The following is a 24751-nucleotide window of genomic DNA, read 5'->3' on the forward strand; positions in this document are numbered from 1 at the left end:
TAATCAGACAACTTGTCTTTGTCTTGTCTCAGAGAACTGGGTCCTCTTCTAAGCGATCCCCTTCACACTCTGCAGTGCAGAGACTGTTGTCTCTCATTGTGAGGGGAATGTAACACATTCAATTCAAGTCCATGGCTTTTCTCGATTAGCCTAATGTTATGCAAAGCAGCCAGGTAGAGGCTATTGAGAACGGCTCGCCACTGACGGCGCGAACCTTGAGAGGCTATTGTTTAAACTTTAAGGTGTTAAAGACCGCCGCTGACGGTGCGTGCTCGCGAGTGCATGTGGATCATGCGTGAGCCCCCAGCCCCATAGTGTCACACACACACACACACACACACACACACACACACACACACACACACACACACACACACACACACACACACACACACACACACACACACATAGATGGTCTCAGGCGCGCGGGAAGTCCTTAATACCTAGGGGGGCTGTGCGTCGGGGGGGACTCCTCTCGCCCGCGCGAAGCGCGGTGTGCGCGATTTTTTTGCGATTTTTTGGGGGTTTTCTGTGTTTTTCCCCACACAAAAAGGCAGAAAGACAGTGTAAACACCAGGTTGAAGTTCATCCATGACCGTAACAGACTGCTATGATCCATAAAATATATATATATTATAAAAAATTAAAAAATAAAAAACTTTTTTTTTTTCTTTTCTTTTTTTCCCATCACCAGGGGGGCTGCTCCCATCACCAGGGGGGCTGCAGCCCCCATAGCCCCCCCCTTCCCGCGCCACTGGATGGTCTGACAGGTAAGTGTTTCACCTCAAACCCAAGAATAAGGATATACAACCCAGTGCACATTCAAATACATCACTTTACAGCAGATCCATTTCAAATTACTCTAGAAACTCCGACTCCCCCACCCCCACACCAGGACCCCACTTTGAGACCCACTATACTAGGACCAACGTCTGGCCTGCATGGGAATAATAATACAGTATTGACCATGCAACTTAATATGCCCTGGACACCATAGCCTTTCCTCTGGCACCATCTTCAGGACAATATGTGCACCGGCAAACAGCATGATCTCAAATCTAATGTGCAGAAAGCCATGGAACTGGGCTGCTGGTCACATGCATGCTGGCTGTACGTATAAGTACATTATGAATTAATCACTTAGGCTACTTATTTCAAATATTGCGAAAATAGCAGATCTACAAACTCACAACACGTCAATATATTTTTACGTTTTTGGTTATAGGTTACATCACTGATGATGTGTTCAGGTGCATCAGAAGATGTATTTCAAGAACTCTACGTTAACAATAAAAGAATAAACCTGCACGCTGCCAACTTGCACGGTACAAGAGAAAAGTTTAATAAAGCGAAGCGACATGTTCGTTAGTGGAGACCTCCCTCAGGCATGTGGGCCCTCATTTATCAACGTGGTGTAGACAAAATAATGGCCGTAAGGCGAGATCGCCGCAGTTTTCGGCATTTATCATTCTATCGGGACTTTGACTTCAGCGTGCGGCCCACTCAGATCTCACGTCAGGTCTGAGGGCGTGTAGACTTTGGCTACACCCGTAGCGACCGTCTGACAGGCATCTGGACACATGTATATCCACTCCAAAATGTATATCTAATATACTAATAAAATAATGTGAAAATATAACATTGTATAAAGTAAACTCATTTAAATAAACTGCTTTAACAGTCATTCAGATATGATTGCAGGTCTGGCTCCATTGGCTATTTTAAAATAGCTGATCTACAAACTCACAACAAGGAGCTTGTGGATCTGCTATTTTCAAAATATACGAGCGCTTATGCGAGAGCATTTTCGGGAGTCGGGACTGGCGCGGCGGCGCCACTGTAATCTTTTCATGGACAGTGAGGTCTCCCAAACCATATATAAAGTAGCGTGTCCTATGTACAACCTAGACATCCGACGCTCCAAACCTTTGCCCAGCGCAGGTGATTCTTCATGCTGTGGATTTATTTGGACCACCGGGAGATCGGAGATTTAACCCTCCCAACACACACCAGCCTTCAACCATTAATCTTTATGCATTCATTCATCAATCACTCCATAAACGTTCAGAGAGTTCCTCTCCAGGCTATCTCTCATTAACGTAGCGGCACGGGACTGACTGCAGCCCGAGTCTCAGGGGAAATACATGACTGCTTTATTTTAGTGTAACTCGAACGCGCACTGCTCGGTATGGGTTAAATAGATTAATATACAAACGTATTCCATTCATATGTGTGTGTGTGTGTGTGTGTGTGTGTGTGTGTGTGTGTGTGTGTGTGTGTGTGTGTGTCTTGACAGGCAGTGAGGCGGGCGGGGGAAACTCTTTTTTATTGGCTTTCCATGCGTTGTCTGGTCGTATTCTGGTTCTTTATGTCGTAAAATCGGGGCATTTATCAAAGCTCCGACCAAATGTACGCTAGGATTGGCTGTATAGGATCCTTTGATAAATCTCACTTGGACGTTGGTCTAAGGGCAAATATAAGGCAAAAAAATAAGCAGTTTTTTACACTCCATTGATAAATGAGGGCCGCTGTCTGCTGCTCTTTGCCTACGTGCCTGCTTTTATACCTAGGTGGTAATCTAGGTGTGCGGAAAGTTTTTCTCATACAAGAACTCTACATTGCGAACTCTACACAACTCTGCATTGCAATACAGCAAGGCAGTGATATTAAAATAAAATGTACTTTGTATTTTGTTCACGTTTTTTAAGCAAGTACTACAGTATTTTAAAGGTAGGGTAAGTGATTTTCTTTGGTTACAATAAGTGTTAAATATCTCTATATTCTGATAGTACTCATTGCTATAGAGTGTTTGTTTAGTAACAGGAGTCTCCAGTCCTTTAATAAACAGAAATACATAAAAAACTAATAATAAAATAAATTAAATAAGTAATCGAAAAAACACGGCCCCCTCATGTTTTAGGAGGGCAGTATGAGTCACCACAACCAAGGACGGGTGTTTTCGATGAATCCATCATGGTTAAAATGGAGTTTGAAGTTACAATGGGTTTGCATAGGAAGGGGGCGTGTCTGACAAAATGAATATCAAATATCCAAATACTGAATCAAGCAACTTAAAAACTGTCTGGGGGGCTCACAAAAGCTTAAGTAGACGACAAAATGACCCAAACATTTTTTTTAAAGTGAAATATCCCTTTAAGAAACAAATTACATTACATTACAGTCATTTAGCAGACGCTTTTATCCAAAGCGACTTACAATAAGTGCATTCAACATAGGTAGGGACACAAAACTACTAATCACCAGAAGTCTTAAGTGCATTTTCTGCTAAAACAAGCAACCAAGAGTACACCTAGCGCTAAGGTAAAAGTGAAATATATCATCTACCTACTTTCTTAAACAGATGAGACAAATAACAAAATCAAATGAGCAAGAGCTAAAACAAATAAGTGTATCGACTAAACAAGATCCAATAAAACAATACAACAATAAAGCAAGAGTTTGTACAACTAGTTAACAACAAGTAGGCAAGGCGAAGAGGAAGGGTAGTGTTTCCTGAAGAGGTGGGTTTTCAGCCTGCGGCGAAAGATTGGGAGTGACTCTGCTGTCCAAATGTGAGTACTTTTTCCACCACTGCTGAAAGGTCGTCTATTATGACATCCCCCAGAAAAGGGTTTGCTAAGGTTGAAGTGGCTAGGAGGAAGTACAACGTCGTTGCCACCCAAGAAACAAAGAAAAAAAACATGTCACTTGTCAGTGGACCGCAGGTGAAACTGGCCAAATGATGACCTGGCTTCAATCATCACGGCCACAATGAGAGCACTGCCAGTTCTAAACAAGTACAGTAGCCTAAGGCAGTGTATATCAACCCTGGCAAACGTCCCAATTTTGGGCCGGGGCTACTGCTGAGGTGTGCCGCGCCGTTTGAAGAAGGTTTTTTTTTTTTTACAAAACAGCCCTGAGGTGAAAAGGGTGACAACATGCTATTTTTTTTCGGGTCAGGTGTCACACTATTTTCCTATTTGGATTCAAAACGGCTAGTGGAAGCTGAAAAGCTACAAGTTTGCATGTCTGAATAATGCAAAAACAGAAATATTTGTTTGCATTTGCTTTTTTTTCTCCCCCATATGATTTCATAATAAAAAAGTGCGTATCGTATCGAAGTTGTGTGCCCAATATCGTATTGTATTGTTTCATGAAATTAGTGTATCGGCACACCCCTAGTGTGTGTGTGTGTGTATATATATATACATATAATTATATATATATATATACCGTATATCTAGGTGTGCCCTGGGATCATTTGGCTATGCCAGGTGTGCCTTGGCACAAAAAAGGTTGATATACACTGGCCTAAGGTACAGTAGCCTAAAGTACAGTAGCTTACCCCACAGCACGACGGGGAGGTTGAAATGAAACCAACCAACGGCCGCTAAGGATCACAAAGTATTTAACGCATTAAGACCGGGAACGCATTTGTGTCATTTTTAGATTTCTTTGGCAAATTCAAAAATAGCAGATGTACTACGAGCTCACTACGAGCTTGTAGATCTGCTGTTTTTTTAAAAAATCGTGAACATTTGTGTTTACAGTTTTTTTTTAAGTATGTTTCTATATCAGTGGTTCTCAAACTTTTTCTGTGTACAACGTTTAGCCTCCGGCATCTCACAACACATTAGCATCCAATTATAACCTCCTATTCATATGCACAGTGGTATAAAGTAACAAAGTACATTTACTTAAGTACTGTACTTAAGTACAATTTTGAGGTATTTGTACTTTAATTGAGTATTTCCAATTTCCAGTACTTTTACTTCTACTCCACTACATCTCAGAGGCAAATATCATACTTTTACTCCACTGCAATTATTTAAAAACGTTAGTTATAGCTACTTTGTAGATTTTGATTATTATTACAAAACACGCATTAACCACTTTATCCCTATATACCTTGGCTATTTGAAAATAGACGATCTACGTCACGATGCGACGCGTTGTGAGCTTGTGTATCTGCTATTTTCAAAAGATTTTTATACATTTTCAACACTTGTGAAACGGGACATTCTGCATAATGAGTACTTTTACTTTTGGTACTTAAGTACATTTTGATGCCAATACTTTTGTACTTTTACTCAAGTAAATTTTGAATACTTGGACTTATACTTACGTATTTCTGCATTGCGGTATTGATTGATACTTTTACTTAAGTAAAACATTTGTGTACTTTTTCCACCACTGTTCATGCTTCTATGTGTGGTAATGAGAACATTATAACCTCCTCTTTATATTCATACTTCTATCCTTATCCTAGGTGGGGTTCGCAAAAGGGCCTTTCTGTGTGGAGTTTGCATGTTCTCCCCGTGTCTCCTAGGGTAGTTACCTCACAAAAAAACATGCAGTAATCCTGGTCTCTTTACTGCCTCCCCCTGGTCAGCCGGGGCGCCTGATGGAGGGCAAAGGAACCGGTTGGAATAACTTCCACGCGCTACCCGTCCTACCGGGGAAACTCCCCCCTGTCAGGTGATAAGAAACAACCTACTCACTCCTCATGCGTTGAAGGAGCTCAGTTCGGAGCTCTCCCCCTGGCTGGCAGAGGGAGAGTAGCGCCCTGAATTACAGCTTAGGCAATTGGCACTGGTTGAAAAAAAAAATGGGTTACAACATTGTGGGATAAAAATCTCTCTCTCTCTCTCTCTCTCTCTCCTCTCTCTCTCTCTCTCTCTCTCATCTCTCTCTCTCTCTCTCTCTCTCTCTCTCTCTCTCTCTCTCTCTCTCTCTCTCTCTCTCTCTCTCTCATTTTGTACTTACTGTAAGTAAAAGTATCAATACTGCAATGTAGAAATACTCCATTACAAGTAAAAGTCCGGAATTTAAAATGTACTTGAGTAAAAGTACAAAAGCATTGGCACAAAAATGTACTTAAAGTACCAAAAGTGAAAGTACTCATTATGCAGAATGTCACATTTCACAAGTTAAAAATAATAACAAGCATTGTGAGCTTATAGATCGGCCATTTTCAAATGGCCAAAATATATAGTGCTGAAGTGGTTAATTTATGTTTTGTAATAATAATCAAAATCTACAAAGTAACTAGTAACTAACGCTTTCAAATAATTGTAGAGGAGTAAAGCACAATATTTGCCTCTGATATGTTGTAAGAAGTGAGAAGTAAAAGTACAGACTATTGGAAATACTCCAATAAAGTAAAAAAAAATCACACCCTGTGTGAAGTGGGCGGTGTCTTGCTAGCTAATCACAATACTGAATGGAGTCAACCAATCATGTACAAAAAATAAATACATTTATTGAAAAACACTCTTTATGATGGAAGAAACCATAACTTAAAAAAAACAAATGTATTGTTTTGTTTAAGTTATGGTTTCTTATATAGAGCTATGCACATGTGTCATGTGACACTGGCCAATCACAGTCCTGAATAGACTGTGATTGGCCAATCACGGTGCAGGGTTAGGGGGGTACACTGGTGGCCAATCACAGCGCAGGATTTGGTGTGCAAATATCCAAAACCTCACATATAGGGCGGTTTCACCGCCCCAAAAAAAAATCACACCCAGTGTGAAGTGGGCGGTGTGGTCATCACAGTGGTCATCACAGTGATGGAAGCTCACTTAAAAAAAACGTTTTTTTTTTTAAGTGCATAGTCCTATTTATAGGTTATCAATTTCATCATGTGTCTCGCTAACCAATCACAGTGCTGAATAGAGTCAGCCAATAGAGTCAGCCAATCACAGTACAGCTAGGGGTGTACTAATGCTAGGGGTGTACTAATTATGAGCCAATCACAGTACAGCGAAGGGTGTTCTAATGAGGTGTCCCGACCCCACTTATAGGGGCGGCTACACCGCCCAAAAATACCTCAAAATACTTAAGTACAGTTATTGAGTAAATGTACTTAGTTAATTTACACCACTGTTCTTCACCACCCCTCTTTCTTTCCTGCTTTCTCTCTCTCTCTCTCTCTCTCTCTCTCTCTCCTTCTTTCCCTCGCTCATATGCTGCCATGCACAACAGAATGTCCAGATCAATATTGTCCGCCCAACACGATTAATGTGTTGGCCAGTGAAGATGTAGATCTAAAGAGCTTTCACGGCTCCACTGAAGGATGAAATCACCCTCCAAGTTCACAGGTCTTAAACACATTGTGGGACCACCATCCCTTTACCCAGAGAGAGAGAGAGAGAGAGAGAGAGAGAGAGAGAGAGAGAGAGAGAGAGAGAGAGAGAGAGAGAGAGAGAGAGAGAGAGAGCGCAAAGTTATTGGTCTTCTTCCAGTACCTATTAGAAATGGGGGGAGAGAGAGAGAGAGAGAGAGAATGAGAGAGAGAGAGAGAGAGAGAGAGAGAGAGAGAGAGAGAGAGAGAGAGAGAGAGAGAGAGAGAGAGAGAGAGAGAGAGAGAGAGGGAGGGAGAGGTCTGAGTTATTGGTCTGAAGTACCTGTATACGGTGGTAGGAAAAGTACTAAAGTGTTTTACTTAAGTAAAAGTATCAATACTGCAATGTAGAAATACTCTGTTACAAGTAAAAGTCCAGAATTCAAAATTTACTCGAGTAAAAATACAAAAGTATTGTTATCAAAATTTACCAGCTTTCAAATGTATAGAATGCAGGGCTGCCAACATTGGACTGTCAGAATCCAGGAGATTGGTTGGGGGCGTGGCTAGCGGGGGTCTGGGGGTCCTCCCCCCAATTTTTTTGAACAGAGTATATGTATTTTCCTGTGTTTTGGTGCATTTTGTGAGTTTGATACTTTTATCAGGCTTGCTTTACTAGCATTGGAAAATAATGGGTACAATTCCATCCATTAAAAAGGTAGGCCTACAGAAATTGATTTGATAACTGAAGCAATGTAAGGCCCATCTTTAATAATAATAACCATTCATTACACATTGATTGCCTAGATCGAATTAATGCGTTTTTTCAAATCCATCGCTTGCGTGCCGCAATTCTGAAGAACCAGAATTAGGCCAGAATAGGGAAAAACACGTTTTTTCACACGGTATAAAAAACGAACGGAGAGCTCCACTATTTTCTATTCTATTTAAGTCTGGGTGACGAACAGTCATCGTCGTCGTGTATCACATCGTACTTAAGCCCGATCAGCCATTGTCGAAAACGTCACATCCGGTTATGACGTATCGACTGTTTGAGCCTGTTTGGGGGGGGTCGAGTGAGTCAGCGAGTGATCAAGGTGTCTATTTACTGCTGGTAGATCTGTCGTATGTGTTTAAAACCGCAGCTAGACAATTTATTTGAACGAAAAATTACAAAATAAATAAATAAAAAAACACGCAAATCGCTGGCACAGGGGTGGGGCTGGCACAAACGATTTAACACTGGTTGCTTGTTTCTCTACCTGGCAACACCAAGTTGCCAGGTTCTGGAAAGAAACAAGCAACCAGTGTTAAATCGTTCGGCATTAGCGGTAGCCTCTCAGGAACTTTCAGCGCATGTTTGACTATCATGAGACTCTACAATGAGTAGTAGTAGAGAAAAAAATAACTTTGCATCGGTTATAATAGACGAATTTCCCTAAGCCACGCGCTCCCATTATGACAACGGAGGGGGTTGAAAAAATGACGACAGGGGAATCTCTGGAAAAAAACAACGCCACTTTTTACGTCGGTAGGTGAGTAACGACACATCAAAGATGACACTTAAAATGTCCGGAATTCTCCTTTAAAAGTTAATATCTCTGGATATGATGGCATGCACTGACCACACCCCCGAACCGGGGGGTCTGGAGGTCCTCCCCCAGAAACTTTTTAACATAGTAGATGTAATTGCCTGTGTTCTGGTGAATTTTGGGAGTTTGATACCAAATCCAGGAGAAAACCAGAAGAAATGACGATCCAGGAGAGAGTCAGGAGACGTGGTCAAAAAACAGGAGACTCATGCGGGATCCAGGAGTGTTGGCAGATCTACAAGATCACAATGTGGTGGTGGAAGAAGTACTCAAATGTTTTACTGAAGTAAAAGTATCAATACTGTAATGTAGAAGTACTCTGTTACAAGTAAAAGTCCGGGATTCAAAATGTACTTGAGTAAAAGTACAAAAGTATTGGTGTCAAAATGTACTTAAAGTACCAAAAGTTAAAGTACATTTTTTTTTGAAAATAGCCGATCTACAAGCTCACAACGCAGATCTGCTATTTTCAAATAGCCTAGGTATAAAAAAAGGCTAAAATGGTTAATGTATGTTTTATAATGAAATAATGTATATCTGCAAAGTAACTAGTAACTAAAGTTTTCAAATAATTGTTGTGGAGTATAAGTATAATATTTGCCTCGAGATGTAGTGGAGTAGAAGTAAAAGTATAGACAATTGGAAATACTCCAGTAAAGTAAAAGTACCTCAAAATTGTACTTAAGTACAGTACTTGAGTAAATATACAGTACTTAGTTACTTTAAACCACTGCTGTTAACGGACAAACTGCTTTGGCGCCTGTGCAAATCGGCGTTGTTAGGCCGGTGCAGATGGTTTGTTTTTGTGTGACATCAGAAGAGAGTTCTGCTCAACTTATGTACAATGTTGTACATACATTCAAGGTCAACTTAGAGAAATAAAGGGGGACACAGAGAAAGAAAGCGAGACGCAGAGAAAGCGAACCAGAGAGACAGGACTGTGTCGGTTACCGACAAGAACATCAGTTCTAAAAGAGAACAATGGAGAACAACACTCGTGACATACATTTGACATTATCCCCGCCAACTAAAAAGAAAGTAGAGCAAAGGACGTGAACCTGGTTCATGTCCTTTGCAGGAAGCCAAAATCTAACAGGACAAGCTCGGGATGCTGAAAATTGGAGTCGTCATGGATTCAGTCTCAGTGTCGACGACAAGCTCAGATCCTTCAGAGCCTCCTAGTTTAGAAGGACCAGACGGACCTGTGCTGGCGGAGGTGCTGAGGAGTTTCGGTGCGTTTTTCTTCGGGATGGGTGTGGTGTCGGTCTACGGCGCCATGGCTCTGTTTGTCCAGAAGCAGGACCCGTGGTTCTGTGCCTTCAGCACCGTGGGCCTGGCTATGCTAGCAGCGTTTGGCATGGGCTTGTCGGTAAACGTACGGACCAACGTCCTCCTCATGCTACCCACGCTCTGCTCGGCGAAGGGCAAGAAGCTGCTGCTGTTCTTCATCGCCACTCGGCTGATGCAGGGCCCTGTGGCCAACACCGTGGACAACTTTGAGCGGGCGGCCGTCAGCCTGGTGTGCGGGAAAGAGCTGGTCGTGAACCAGACCCTGGAGCTGATGAAGCGAGCGACCATGCCCCTTCGTATCATGTTGGACGCCATCAGGGAGATCACCAGGAACGCCCACTCGGTGGCGGGCAGGGTCGAAAACCTCGTCAAAGCCCTGACCGACAACGTCCGTCACATTGCTGGCACGCTGAAGAACGTCCTCCACTTCTTGGTCGTCATCGGCGAGGTGTGCAACGAGAAGATGGGCACGCCGTACCGCAAGTGCAACGTGGCGTTCGACGACGCCATCGACGACTGCGAGCGGCTCCTGGGCGTCTTCGACTTCCTGTGCGACATCGTGGAGATGGCACGCCCCCTCTGCGGGATGGCCCGCGCTCCCGCGCTCTTCTGCGTCTTGCCCTCGTACGTCGCCGAACAGCTCAAGAAAAAGCTTGGAAAACCCACCGCGGAAGTGTTTGAGCGCATCAAGAAGGAGTTTGCGTTCAACATCTCCGCCAACATGACCGTCGACGTGGACATAGACAGCAGCCAGTCCCTGAAGAAGATGTCCCAGCGGATCCTGGGGGAGGTGTCAGAGGAGCTGGGGAAGCTCCGGGTGCTCGGAGGAGGAGGATGGATGGGCGTCATAGGCCTCCTCCTCCTGGCTTACGCGTACTACAAGGCGGTGAAGTACAAACACAAGTACCTCCACCAGGGCGACTTTGACAACATTTACATCACTGTCGAGTTCAAAGAGCTGGACGAGAGAATGAGCCGAGCGGGCAGACCTACGGTGCTGCCACTGACCGACGATGAGGCTAGCACCTACATCGCACCCATGTCGCCGTACCTGACGCCGAGCGAGTGGCTTCTGGTGGTTCGGGGCGTGGTGTCTCTGCTCAGACACCTGGTGCTGGGAGGGCTGATACTGGGACTGGACGTCATGGTGTTCTGGATACTGGACCTGGTGCGGCGGCAGATCCAGGGAGACCTCATCGTCCGGGCTCCGGTCAGGCTCGCGGTTCAAGTGAACGGGACGGGCTACGCGTCCGACATCTTCAGGGACATTGTGACTTCGTTCGACATCCTCCAGAGAGGAAACGTCACCGTCCTCAGCAGGGAGTGTCTCATCGATCCCTCGGAACCGGACTACACCGGCTACGTCATGATCGGCTTCCTGTATGGGCTGGTCCTGCTGGTGTGTCTGGCGGGCTGTCTGGCCCAGCGCTGCAGGAGGCTGATCTGTGCCGGCTACTACCCTGCGAGGGAACGGGAGAGGATCCTGTTCCTCCACGGTCACATTGTGTCCGAGAGGATTCCACTGGGCAGAGCCCTGTGGCTGGCCGTGACCTCCACGGTGAGGAGCAGTCGGGCCGACGGAGGAGGAGACGGGTGGAGGAGCAAGCTCCTCACTCTCCTGCTGCGCGTCCGAGGCGGTTCCTACGTGGCCGGTCTGCTGGGCGTGTCTCCCGTGCGCTGCCTGGCCTGCGGAGACGCCAAGGAGGGCGTGGACCAGGACGGCATGGTCTTCTGCCCGACCTTGCGGTGCGGGGGCCTGTACTGTCGGACGTGCTACCAGAGCCTGGGGAACAGCTGCGCCGTGTGCGGGGGACCGCTGAGCTACGAGGACGACAGCCAGGACGAACTGGACTCCAGCGATGACGATGAGAAGGATTACAGCGCCGATTACATCGAGTCGGAAACGTCCGACCGGGAGGATTCTGACAGTGGTGTAAAGTAAGTAACTAAGTACATTTACTCAAGTACTGTACTTTACTGGAGTATTTCCAATTTTCAATACTTTTACTTCTACTCCACTACATCTCAGAGGCAAATATAGTACTTTTACTCCACTACAATTATTTGAAAACTTTAGTTACAAGTTACTTTGTAGATTTTGAATATTATTACAAAACATACCACTTCAGCCCTATATACATTTCGGCCATTTGAAAATAGCAGATCTACAAGCGATGCGACGCATTGTGAGCTTGTAGATCTGCTATTTCCAAAAGATTGTTACATTTGAAAACTCATTCTGCATAATGATTACTTTTACTTTTGGTACTTTAAGAACATTTTGATGCCAATACTTTTTATACTTTTACTCAAGTACATTTTGATTTTGGGACTTTTACTTGTGACAGAGTATTTTTGCTGTATTGATACCTTTACTTAAAGTTGTACAATGCAGAATCACAAATAACGATTTTTAGCAACCTCTGCTGGTCACTACCGTCACTGCATACAATTTCCGTAGTCCTCGATTACCCAGAATTCCATTCGTTTTCACCGGAAACCGGAAGTGTTTCAAAAAGCGATCTTTTAATTGTTTTATACTATCTACGGATCGTTTCTCTTAGCCAGTGGAGCATTAGTTACCATGAGCTGTGCTTTCTTTTTCTGTTCTTTTTCGATCTTCCAATCCTACATTCTCTTAAAATCAGCGTGAGGTTCCTTTTTGTTATTAGCGCGATAGTTCCTGGCCAAACAGGAAACCGTTGCGGTAGTTCCTGGCCGACGTCATGATGTCGGCCAGGACGTCGGCCACGACGTCATGACGTTGGCCAGGAACGTCATTTTCCCGGGAAAGTCCCCCCCGTCCACGTTCAATAGAAAATATATAAATAAAAGGCTTCCGGGGGTGAAATTCATGGAGTGGGTGTTGTGAAACTTTTGCCACTCACAAAAGATATACAATTTAACTTTAGTTTAGTTGAAAACGTTACCTAGTATGCCTTTAAGTAAAACATTTGAGTACTTTTTCTACAAAGCAACCAAAGGCATGCCACCCCCCCTTATCTTCAAAGCCTGATCCAACCCTACAACCCTTCCCACTCACTCAGATCAGCTAAACATAGGGAAGCTGTCAGAACCTTTCCTAAAACATACTGGGGACAACGCTCCACACGTCCCAGACACTTCTCCCTTCTGGCTCCTAAACTGTGGAACAAACTCCCCATTGCAGTCAAAACTGCAGACTCCAAATATTCCGCCGTAATCTGAAGACTCGCCTCTTCAGACTCCACCTTAGCCCGAAGCAACTTGACCTAGCCTTGACGACTCATGCAAAGGTTAAAATGGGATTTAGATAGCATGTTATTTAGACAGATGCCAGGTCCATTTGTTGACCTGGCCTCCTGTTTGTATAGTTTCAATGTACAGATAATTTATTTGTTGACATTATATTCGTCGCCTTGCTAAACTAATGGCCTATGTCATTTTTTTAAAAGTTTTTCAGGAAAAATAAAAAAACTGATCCAAAACTATATGATATTTCTTAATCATTTCACCCAAAATGTTTATAACAAATGATTATTTAAATAGAAATAACACTGTCTGTCAGTTATGTAACATAAGAGATTTAAATAGCATTTAATCTGACTTAGGCCAAAACAAATTTTTAAAAATGGCCTAAATCGGTAAATGATTTGGCCTAAGTCACAAAACCATGTGACTTAGGCTAAAAAAAAAGGCTATTTTGGCCTAAGTCACACTAGGGAGTTAGGCCATTATACTAAAAGGTGATGGAACAGCATGATCCCTTTCAATTAGGAGATAGGCCATTTTACCAGAGGTGGCCAGTGTCATGAGGAGCTGACTTAGGCAAAAATAACATTTTCCTCAAAAAATGACTTCGGCCATTAGTTTAGCACGGTGATGACACTGTTTCGACTGATAGAGAGAGAGAGAGAGAGAATTATGATAAATACCAATAATATTGCTATTATGCCTGGTTTATAATTGGTCGTGCATTGCGGCGCAAACCGAAAACAGACGGTCTGCAAGCCTAAAAGGTGCCACTGTGCGACGCATTGTGATCTTATTGTGATCTTGTATATCTTCTGTTTTCACCAGCGACACCACAAGTCTAAATAAGGCCCCTCTCTCTCTCTCTCTCTCTCTCTCTCTCTCTCTCTCTCTCTCTCTCTCTCTCTCTCTCTCTCTCTCTCTCTCTCTCTCTCCATGAAGTAGCCCACGGCAATGGAAATGGTCATTAATTCAAGTCTGTTTGTTTGTGACTCATCCTCGTCTCGTTGGCCTATACTGTATATATTAATACTGTATATATTGCTGATGACTAAAAATCACCCAACTCAATTTGCATGATAAAGGGTGTCAGGCCTCTGTATTGATGTTGAAGGAGCTGCGTATGAAGTACCAGGCAAGGGCAGTGAGTGACGGGTAAGTACTCACAAGGCTAATCCTTGGCCTTTGCATCTACAGCTCATCTAAACCCTGCTCTCCTTGCTAGGGTCGGACGGCTCAAGGTTGAGGACAGAATACGGCAACTTGCAATGGGCCTGGTCTACAAGATACACCACAACGTTAAGATACCCATGTACCTGTCAAAGTACTTCAAAAACGTAAACGAAGTCCACAATCACAACACCAGAGGTAGCCCTGCTGATCACGTGCAACCCAGATTTGGCACAAACAAGAGGTTGAATTCGTTCTCCTGCTATGCAACAAAAATGTGGAATGCCATTTACCAAAAGCAGCGAAGGAGAGTAAAACCCTCCTCTCCTTCAAAACTGCCCTAAAAGAGTACCTTCAGAAGGCTGCAATTCAAAACTGGCCCCTGTAAAAGTCATAACCTAACCCCCCCCTCGACCCCCTTTTTTTCTCAAACTTTTAACTGTACATATTCTTGTTTTTCTTATTTTTCATTTTGTAAACTGTTTATATGATGTTCTGCATAGTAGTGTATGTCTGTCTGTCATTTTATGTCACTATGGAGGACCCCATTTGAAACAAGCCATTAGGCTTCCATGGGCTTTTCAATCCTATTTAGTTGACCTTGTATTCAAACTGTACTTTCAAGTGCTTTTTTTCTGCAAACTTCTAGATAAAGTATTCAATCAATCAATCAATCAATCAATCAAAACATGTTTTTACTTAAGTAAAAGTATCAATACTGCAATGTAGAAATACTTTGTTGACAGCTCTAGGAGTTGGTTTGTGTCCTATAGCTGTGACAGCTCATATCCTCTCAAAGGGATTGCATTGGCAGCTGCAGTTCATCGTTCTAACGGACCTTGAGTAGAGGCGCAATCTCAAAAGTGGGCGTGAATTTGTAGGCCTTCCGTGTGTCTCAATAGAGAATAGAAGGATCTGGTTAACAAATACAGTGCAAAGTAGATCTATATGCCTATGGCTTTTTGTGTTATCTTTTTAGCATTATTGTATCCCTCTGTACTTTTTTGCAAACTGATAATAAAGTATTCAATCAATCAAAAAGTATTCAGTCACTGTTTGCTTTCGGATGCCTTTTGTCACCAGTCAGAAATCAGGTGGTGTAGTTTTACAATGAGTCATCTAGATGGTGCACATTGACCACGTTGAATAAGTAAGATAAAAACAGGCCTGTGATACAAACGTTTTCTTCACTTAATGAAGGAAACGTGTATCTGTCAGACTCATCCAAGCTGTCAGACAGCTATGACTTCATCCATGCCTCACCAATGGAAGGTCTAGTATCTGCTGTACTTAAAGTACATTGTGCCTCCCTTATTTCCGAGAAAAATAAAGGGACGCCCAGGAAAAGATAAAATCTCACTGTATAAATGTACGTTTTTTGTATATTATATCAACCACTTGAACCTGGACATCCCTATTGGGGGGGGGGGGGTAGAAGAGGAAAGTTACATAGTGCAGCTTTAACGTCACAAATGCAGATTATTGGCTCTTTTGCTACAGTATAGCCCCACTCTTCCCATTAACACATTATTTGAAATAAATCATTAGCAGACACAGATGTAGACATAAATAATGAAATTGTTGACTGAATGTAGACTACACAGTTGCACCTGTTTTGTTTGAAGATACAGAGCAGGTTGATAAATCAGTCTCTGTTTTTTCTGTCCACACCAAATCTCTTTGCCAAAAGTAGCCGATCGACAAGTATTGTGACACGCCTGTTCATTGGACTATTTGAGGACACAACTTTTAGTTTTCAAATAAGGGACAATTCCCTATTTCAAGGGACGGTTGGCAACCCTAACACACACACACACACACACACACACACACACACACACACACACACACACACACACACACACACACACACACACACACACACACACACACACACACACACACACACACATTGTTGTCTGTCATTGTTTTAGGTACTTCCTCATTCACTTCTCTCCGGTGCCTCTCTGCGGTGCCACCGTGCCAGCTGAGCTGCGGTCAAATACACTTCCTCGCCCAGCTCTCTAAAACGATGCTTCATTCCGCTCAGAGGAACGCACTGGAAGGATGGCTGTCTCTGGGTTTTAGCAGTTCAGGTAGGATTCAACATTTGAATTATTTTGGTACAGAAAGGGAGGGAGGATGACTTAAAGCAGGGGGTTTCAACCTTTTCAGACTGCGACATCCCAAAATAATCATAGTTGAACCGGGGCCCCCCCCCAAAATAATCATATTTGAACAGGGACCCCCCCAAAATAATCATAGTTGAACCGGGACCCCCAAAAAATTATCATAGTTGAACCGGGGCCCCCCCCCCAAAATAATCATATTTGAACCGGGACCCCCCCAAAATAATCATATTTGAACCGGGACCCCCCCCAAAATAATCATAGTTGAACCGGGACCCCCAAAAAATAAACATAGTTGAACCGGGACCCCCCCAAAATAATCATATTTGAACCGGGACCCCCCCAAAATAATCATATTTGAACCGGGACCCCCAAAAAATAAACATAGTTGAACCGGGACCCCCAAAAAATAAACATAGTTGAACCGGGGTCCCCCCCAAAATAATCATATTTGAACCGGGACCCCCCCAAAGTAATCATATTTGAACCGGGACCCCCCCAAAATAATCATAGTTGAACCGGGACCCCCAAAAAATAATCATAGTTGAACCGGGGTCCCCCCCAAAATAATCATACTTGAACCCCCCCCCACCCTGACAAGCACTTAGAATTGTAGCAGTTGAGGCATTATAGTTTGACTCGTTTGCACAGATGAATATTGTGAAAATAGCTGATCTACAAGCTCACAAGCGCTGCGAGGCGTTGTAAACTTGTACTGTAGATTGACTATTTTCACAATTTTTATATTATATTATTTGACAATTTGGCCAATGTTTGACAATTTTAGTATAGTTTGTTGATTACTCATGATGCAGTAATGTATTTTTTTTAGTTTTTTGGTTGAGGTATTGAAAGGGTCTTTTTTTTTTAATAATAATTTGTATCCCTCGATTTTGTAACCCTTTTTTCACCCGGTGCCAATTTGCTAAGTGATCCTGGGCACTACACTCCCCCCACCAGCCTAGGGAGGCCAGGGCCGAGCTCATGCCTCCTTCAATGCATGAGAGCCAACTGACCTTCTTGTCACCTGACAGGGGGGAGTTTCCCTGGTTGGACGTAGCGCATGGAAGGAACACGTTATTCCAACCAGTTCCCTTCCCCTCCATCAGGCGCCCCGGCTGACCAGGCGGAGGCAGTATAGTGACCAGGATTACTACATGTTTTTGTGAGGGTATTAACTACCCTAGGAGACACGGGGAGAACATGCAAAGTCCATACAGAAAGGCCCTTTCGCCAACCCCACCTAGGGTATGGGCGCTGATGACGCGGAGGAAAAGACACGCCCCCAAGCGCCCACAGCGTCCCCGGCGGGAATCAAACCCAGGACCTTCTAGCTGTGAGGCGACAGCGCTACCGACTGCGCCACCCACCGTGCCCCTTATTAAAAGGGTATTAAAAGTCCTTAAATTGTCACTTCACTGTCATCTGGGGACCCCCAAAAAAAACATGTGGGGACCCACAGGTTGAGAACCACTGACTTAAAGGGTAAGAGGGGTAGGGAAAGTGATATATTTTGGTTAAAATGTTCGGTAACAGGGGTCTCCACATCTCTCCAGCTCTTTGATTAACAGAAAATGCATGTTCAGGTGGGTTGTCAATTTCAGCCAAATCAGGAGAGAATACTCATTTATCAGCTTAAATCTTATAGTGTTCCAGTTCCAATTGTGTCTTTGTGTCATCATTTCCAGTTTCACCTGATTATCCTTTATATTCTGCATGAATTCTCTCTCCTGATTGGAGAAGAACACGTATGTTTATTGTTTATATGTTATTGATTGCTCGCTTTAGTTCAGGGTTGTCAAACTCATATTGGGTCACAGGCTGGATTTGGCAGAATTCTACTTCAAACCAGTTGTGCACACGTGAATGTACTGTGCGTGTGCATTCACACATGTTGCTTCCAGTGGTGGAAAGTAACTTCAGTACAATTTTGAGGTATTTTTTACTTTACTGGAGTATTTCCAAATTTACTTCTACTCCACTACATCTCAGAGGCGAATATTGTACTTTTACTCCACTACAATTATTTAAAAACTTTAGTTACTCGTTATCTTGTAGATTTTGATTATTATTATAAAACATACATTAACCACTTCAGCCCTATATACATTTCGGCCATTTGAAATTGCCGATCTACAAACTCACAATGCGTTAAATCCGACACATTGTGAGCTTGTAGATCGGCTAGTTTCAAAGGATTTTACATTTGTATACAATTTTATACATTTGAAAACTTGTGAAATGGGACATTCTGCATAATGAGTCGGTCCTTTCTACTTCTGGTACTTTAAGTACATTTTGATACCAATACTTTTGCACCTTTCTACTCAAGTTAATTTTGAATTCCGGACTTTTACTTGCAACAAAGCATTTCTACATTGCAGTATTTGATACTTTTACTAAGTGTAAATAAAACATTTGAGTACTTTTCGCACCACTGTTGTTTCTGCTCACGTGAGGGTCTTTGCTGTTCTTGTTCAGCCTTGTGTGTGTTACCGTTTCACTTCACTAATTTAAAATATCATGAAGAAGATGATACAGTTTCACTTCACTAATTTAGATTCTCATGAAGAAGATTTTAACTTTACACATTTTGATTCTTGGCTGATGAAATGAACGTCCACAAACTGGACCATGCTAAAAAACTTTACATTATTGGATTAATACCCATAACCACGTTTGAATTACCAGCAATTACCTTGTTTAGAATGTCTTCTTTTAAACACCACCAATGCTACTGTAATAGGAGGGGCAAAAAAAACGGTGTTTTGTGTGTGTGTGTGTGTGTGTGTGTGTGTGTGTGTGTGTGTGTGTGTGTGTGTGTGTGTGTGTGTGTGTGTGTGTGTGTGTGTGTGTGTGTGTGTGTGTGTGTCTGTGCGTCCATGTTCAGTTGTAATTATTGTCACAAAAAAAGTGGAGAGTCCTAAGCCGTGGTGGAAAAAGTACTCCAATGTTTTACTTGGCGGCAATACCACAATATAAAAATACTCCGTTTACACGTAAAAGGCCTGTGTTCAAAATGTTACTTGAGTAAAAGTAAAAAAGTATTGGCATCAAAATATGCTTAAAAGTACCAAAAGTAAAAGTACTAAAATGTTTGAAAATAGCAGATCTACAAGCTCACGAGTCGCATCACGACGCATTGTGAGTACTTAAAGTACCAAAAGTAAAAGTACAAATTATTTTGAAAATAGCAGATCTACAAGCTCACAACGAGTCGCATTGCGACGCATTGTGAGCTTGTAGATCTGCTATTTGATTAATAATTGTAGTGGAGTAAAAGTACAATATTTGCATCAGAGATGTTGTGGAGTAGAAGTAAAAGTATTGAAAATGTAAAATACTCCAGTAAAGTAAAAACACCTCAAAATTGTACTTAAGTACAGTACTTGAGTAAATGTACTTAGTTACTTTATACCACTGGTCCTAGGGTAAACAAAGAGGCAGAACGCCAATGCAAAAACTATAGAGGGAGACCACTGCTAATTTACTGCCTGAGGAAGAGTCATCTTTTTGATCACACAAACGATTGATCACACAATTCTACTACAACGTTTGGAGTACTGGATTGGTTTGTCAGGCACAGCCTTGTCTTGGTTTCACTCTTACCTAACAGGCAGAAGCTATTTTGTCAGTCTAGCTAACTTTGACTCAGACAAACACAACATCTGTTCTGGTATTCCACAGGGCTCAATTCTGGGTCCCTTATTGTTCTCCCTGTATATACTACCGCTGGGAGAACTCATCGCCGATCACGGAGTGAACTTCCATTTCTATGCTGATGATACCCAGCTGTATCTTTCAGTAGCTCCAGACGACCCCTGCGCTCTAGACCCATTGTTGACCTGTCTGTCCAGTATAAAATGCTGGTTGAGTGAGAACTTTCTTAAGCTAAATGAGGATAAAACAGAAGTTCTCATAATTGGCTCCAGTGAGCAGAGAGAATCAATAACAAGTAGACTTGGTAACCTGGCTGTAGAAAGTAACACCAAAGTAAAGAACCTGGGGGCTATTATCGATTCTGAATTGAATTTCAATACACACATTAATCATGTCACCAAGATTGCTTTCTTTCATCTTAGAAATATTGCGCGAATTAGAGACTATCTGTCGTTAGACGATGCAAAAACGCTGATCCACGCTTTTGTTTTCTCTCGGCTTGATTACTGCAACGCACTCTACTCTGGCCTGCCAAAGAAAACAACTGACAGATTACAACTTGTTCAAAATGCGGCAGCCAGAATTTTAACTAAAACTAGGATGAGAGAACATATCACTCCAGTTCTAGCTTCACTACACTGGCTCCCGGTTGTTTTTAGGATTGATTTAAAAATTATTTTAATAGTTTATAAAGCTCTAAATGGTCTGGCACCTTCCTACCTCTCTGACTGCCTAGAGAGATATGTTCCAAACCGGGCCCTCAGGTCTTCAAGTGCTGACCTGCTCGAGGTGCCTACAATGACATATAAAAAATACGGTGAAGCAGCATTCTGCTTTTACGGACCGACAGTGTGGAATAAACTCCCATTACACTTAAGACAGGCAGCCTCTGTCGATAGCTTTAAAGCACAGCTCAAGACCTATTACTTCACTCTTGCTTTTAGCTGATTCTTTGGTTGATTTTTAATTCCTCATTGTATTGCCTATTTTAATGTTGTTTTATGCCTTTGCTTTTATTTTATTTTATTTTTGTTTTCTTTATTGTTAAATTGGTTCTAACTGTAATTGTATTCTTGCTCTGTAAAGCACTTTGAGCTGCATTTCATGTCATGAAAGGTGCTATACAAATAAAGTTTATTATTATTATTATTATTATTATTATTATTATCATACTCAAAACGGGTTGCTGGGTAGTTTGTAAGGTTTTGAGCCTATTGTTTGTTCATTTGCTGAAACAACAAGTTGTTAAATAGCTGTTTGAAGCCATTAAAACTATTTCTGCATTATAGAGTGGTCTCCCTCTCCCTCTGGTATTCCCATTCCATAAGGACAAGCAGAGACAGCAACTAGAAAAAGTGCTCATCGGAGCACAGGTCTCCGCCAGGTCAGGTAGGTTATTTTGGCCTCCTGGTGGCGCTATAATAGGCCAATGTGAAAAGGGTGGCATTTGTTCCTCTGCCTAGTGGGAATGTGAGTGCGAAATTGCACGGAAATCGCACACTGCGTTCATAATTTGAGGTATTTTGTTCAAAACAGATCTATCCTACAAACTTTGTAAGTCAATGTTAGCCAATTAGGATGGAATATGAAATATTGGACACATTTGTCTTGATGTAGACTGTGACTATAGAGATACTGTGTACCGATTTGCGTGATTTTTGGACAGAATCTGAAGGAGTAAGAGCACAACATGTGTTTTCCAAAAGTCGGCCTCCTGGTGGCGCTCTAAAAGGCAGAGGTGAGAAATGCAGGGCAAAGGTTGTTCCTTGGCCTTTAAGGAGTGTGCGTGCAAAGTTTCACGTAGATCGGTGCAGTTATAGGTAAAAACGTGAATCGGCCTGTTATAGCGCCACCATGAGGTTGATTTGAAAGTTTTGAAGTGGCATTTGTTCCTTGGCATAGTGGGAATGTGCGTGCACAATTTCACGGAAATCGCATGCTGCGTTCATGATTTGAGGCATTTTGTTCAAAACGGACCAATCCTGTAAACTTTGGAAGCCAACCTTAGGCAATGAGGATGGAATATGGGAAATTGGATCAGATCCCTGTTGATCACATGACTATAGAGATACTGTGTACCGATTCGCGTGACGTTTGGATAAAATCTGTAGGAGTAATACAAAAAAAAGGGTTTTGCATAAAATCGGCCTCCTGGTGGCGCTATAACAGTCCCATGTCAAAAACGGCCAGAGGTTCTGAATTGGCATCCAGGGAGTGTGTGTGCACAGTTTCGCAGCGACCAGGCCAACGGTGCCGGAGATTAGCTGTTCACAGACAGATGGACGGACGGACACACGGACACACGGACGGACGGACGGGGTGCAAAACATACTCTCTCGCCATGCCTTTCGGCCTGGCGGAGACAATAAGGAGAAATTAACTGCACTGCTCTGGGACAAATGTATTGTCAGTCTTTAGGACTGATGGGGGTTGACGTGCATCTGGTGGGCTTCATGGGGTCATGCCTATGTTCCCTCAGCCCTATGTTCCCTCAACCCTATGTTCCCTCAATCTCTAACAAAAAAAAAACATCCAAATTAGGCCCTATGTTCCCTCAGCACTATATTCCCTCAGTCCTATGTTCCCCCATATCAAATTAGGCCCTATGTTCCCTCAGCACTATATTCCCTCAGTCCTATGTTCCCCCATATCAATTTAGACCCTATGTTCCCTCAGGCTTATTTAAAAAAATAAATAAGGTAAAACCGCTGGCAGTGGCGGATGAATTAATTAATTAATACCTGGCAATGAATGTGTTAATACCTTACATAAAGCCCAAATATTTAAATGTTTAAAAAGTGTCCCACTCCGATCAACTATTAATGTATTAGTCAGAAATCTCGGCCGTCAGTGACACTTATAATCGGGGTTCCTACACATGTTCCATTTCAAAATTCCATACTTTCCAGATTCAAATTTCCAGAATTCTCTATTGATTCTTCAGACCATATTTGACATACAAGTATAATAGCTACATGTAGATGCTTATTATGTAACAAAATAGTTTTAAAATCCAACTTTACTGATGTACCGATATACCTTCAACCCCTACAGTAACAGGTATGTTCATGTACAATTGACCAGTGAACTAGAAAGGAGAACTAAAGTCTATTGACATTGCTTTATTGGCTGTTATAATAAATGACTATAAATAAAGACACTCCTACACAGAAAGTTTGTGTCGATCTAAGGCTAAATGATACCTTTATGGCTTCCTTATCGTTTCCTTTATGGCTGTGTTCGTTAATAGACTGTGACACAGAGCCTTTTTCCCCCAATTCATTTTTGGTTCTTATTTATAAAGACAGAAAGAGAGACAAAATATATGGAGGGGACAATTTTATATATATATATATATATATATATATATATATATATATATATATATATATATATATATATATATATATATATATATATATATATATATATTCAATAGATCATGGGACAATGAGTATACTGTAGGTAGCACTGCGCCGGTTAGTTTGTGTCCTCGGCATAGATGTTTGACCGTGGAAACTCGTCAAACTTTTCTGTGTATGAGTGACTTTATTTATAGTCATTTATTAAACAGTGTTGATATGATTGACCTAATCTAACAGCCAATAAAGCAAAGTAAATAGACTTTAGTTATCCTTTCTAGTTCACTGGTGAATTGTACATGAACATCCCTCCTGTTACTGTAGGGGTAATATAATAATAATGATATAAAGTGCTTACCAGGTGAGCACTTTATATTATTTATGGAGATGTACGGGCCTTAAACACGGAACTCCAAACACTATTTGGGGAAGTGTCCAAGGAAGGCTGTCATAGATACTCAATTGTCATAATCAATAAAAATAAATATATGACAGACTTGATCCAAGGCAGGTTTCCTTTTGCAGAAAAGATTACCTGTTTACTTTTCTCATAATTACATGACTGCATGAATGTTCAAACAAGTTTTAGATTATTTGTGATGCTATGTATATGCAATTGTGCACAGACAATAAGAACAATAAGAATACAATGTAAGCTGATAAATGGGTTTTCTCTCCTGGTAGGGTGAAATTGGTAGCCCACCTGAAAATGTATTTTCTGTTTATTAAAGAGCTGGAGAGATGGGGAGACCCCTGTTACTGAACAAACACTATATCTCATGACAGACAAGAGCAAAAAAATTACCCCATTTTACCAATGAATCTGAGGGAACATAGGGCTGAGGGAACATATGGTCTATTTTGGGATGGGGGAATATAAGGCTGAGGGAACATAAGGCTGAGGGAACATAAGGCTGAGGGAACATAGGGCTGAGGGAGCATAGGGCTGAGGGAGCATAGGGCTGAGGGAACTTGAGTACGCTCCCGGCTTCATTGCATGGGTTTCCTTTAACTAGTGTTGTGACGTTCAGCTTAATTTAAAGCTTTTGCTTAAAAAGAAAAACATTTTCTTTTACATCTTTTCAGGGTCATTGTTATAATGAAGCTTCTTTTATATTTCAGTATCAGGTGAGACTAACAGGAAGAGAATGTCACGGGACAAGTCTGTCCAAACATAGTGGTGATAGACTAGTCCTTTAAAGGAAAGATAAAACATGTGGAATATAGACTGATAATCTATGGAGTTAC

General features: G+C 42.1%; 1 protein-coding gene across 1 annotated transcript; it reads left to right on the forward strand.

The window, feature by feature from the left end:
• Positions 1-9790: 9790 nt before the first annotated feature.
• On the forward strand, positions 9791-11893 carry dcst2 (DC-STAMP domain containing 2; the record flags this gene model as incomplete). Its single annotated transcript, XM_080415660.1, has 1 exon — positions 9791-11893. The coding sequence occupies one exon, from the start codon at positions 9791-9793 to the stop codon at positions 11891-11893; it is 2103 nt and encodes a 700-aa protein (XP_080271786.1).
• Positions 11894-24751: the final 12858 nt, after the last annotated feature.

The sequence above is a fragment of the Gymnoscopelus braueri genome (assembly GCF_963280865.1).
Source record: "Gymnoscopelus braueri genome assembly, chromosome: 20".
Lineage (NCBI taxonomy): Eukaryota > Metazoa > Chordata > Actinopteri > Myctophiformes > Myctophidae > Gymnoscopelus > Gymnoscopelus braueri.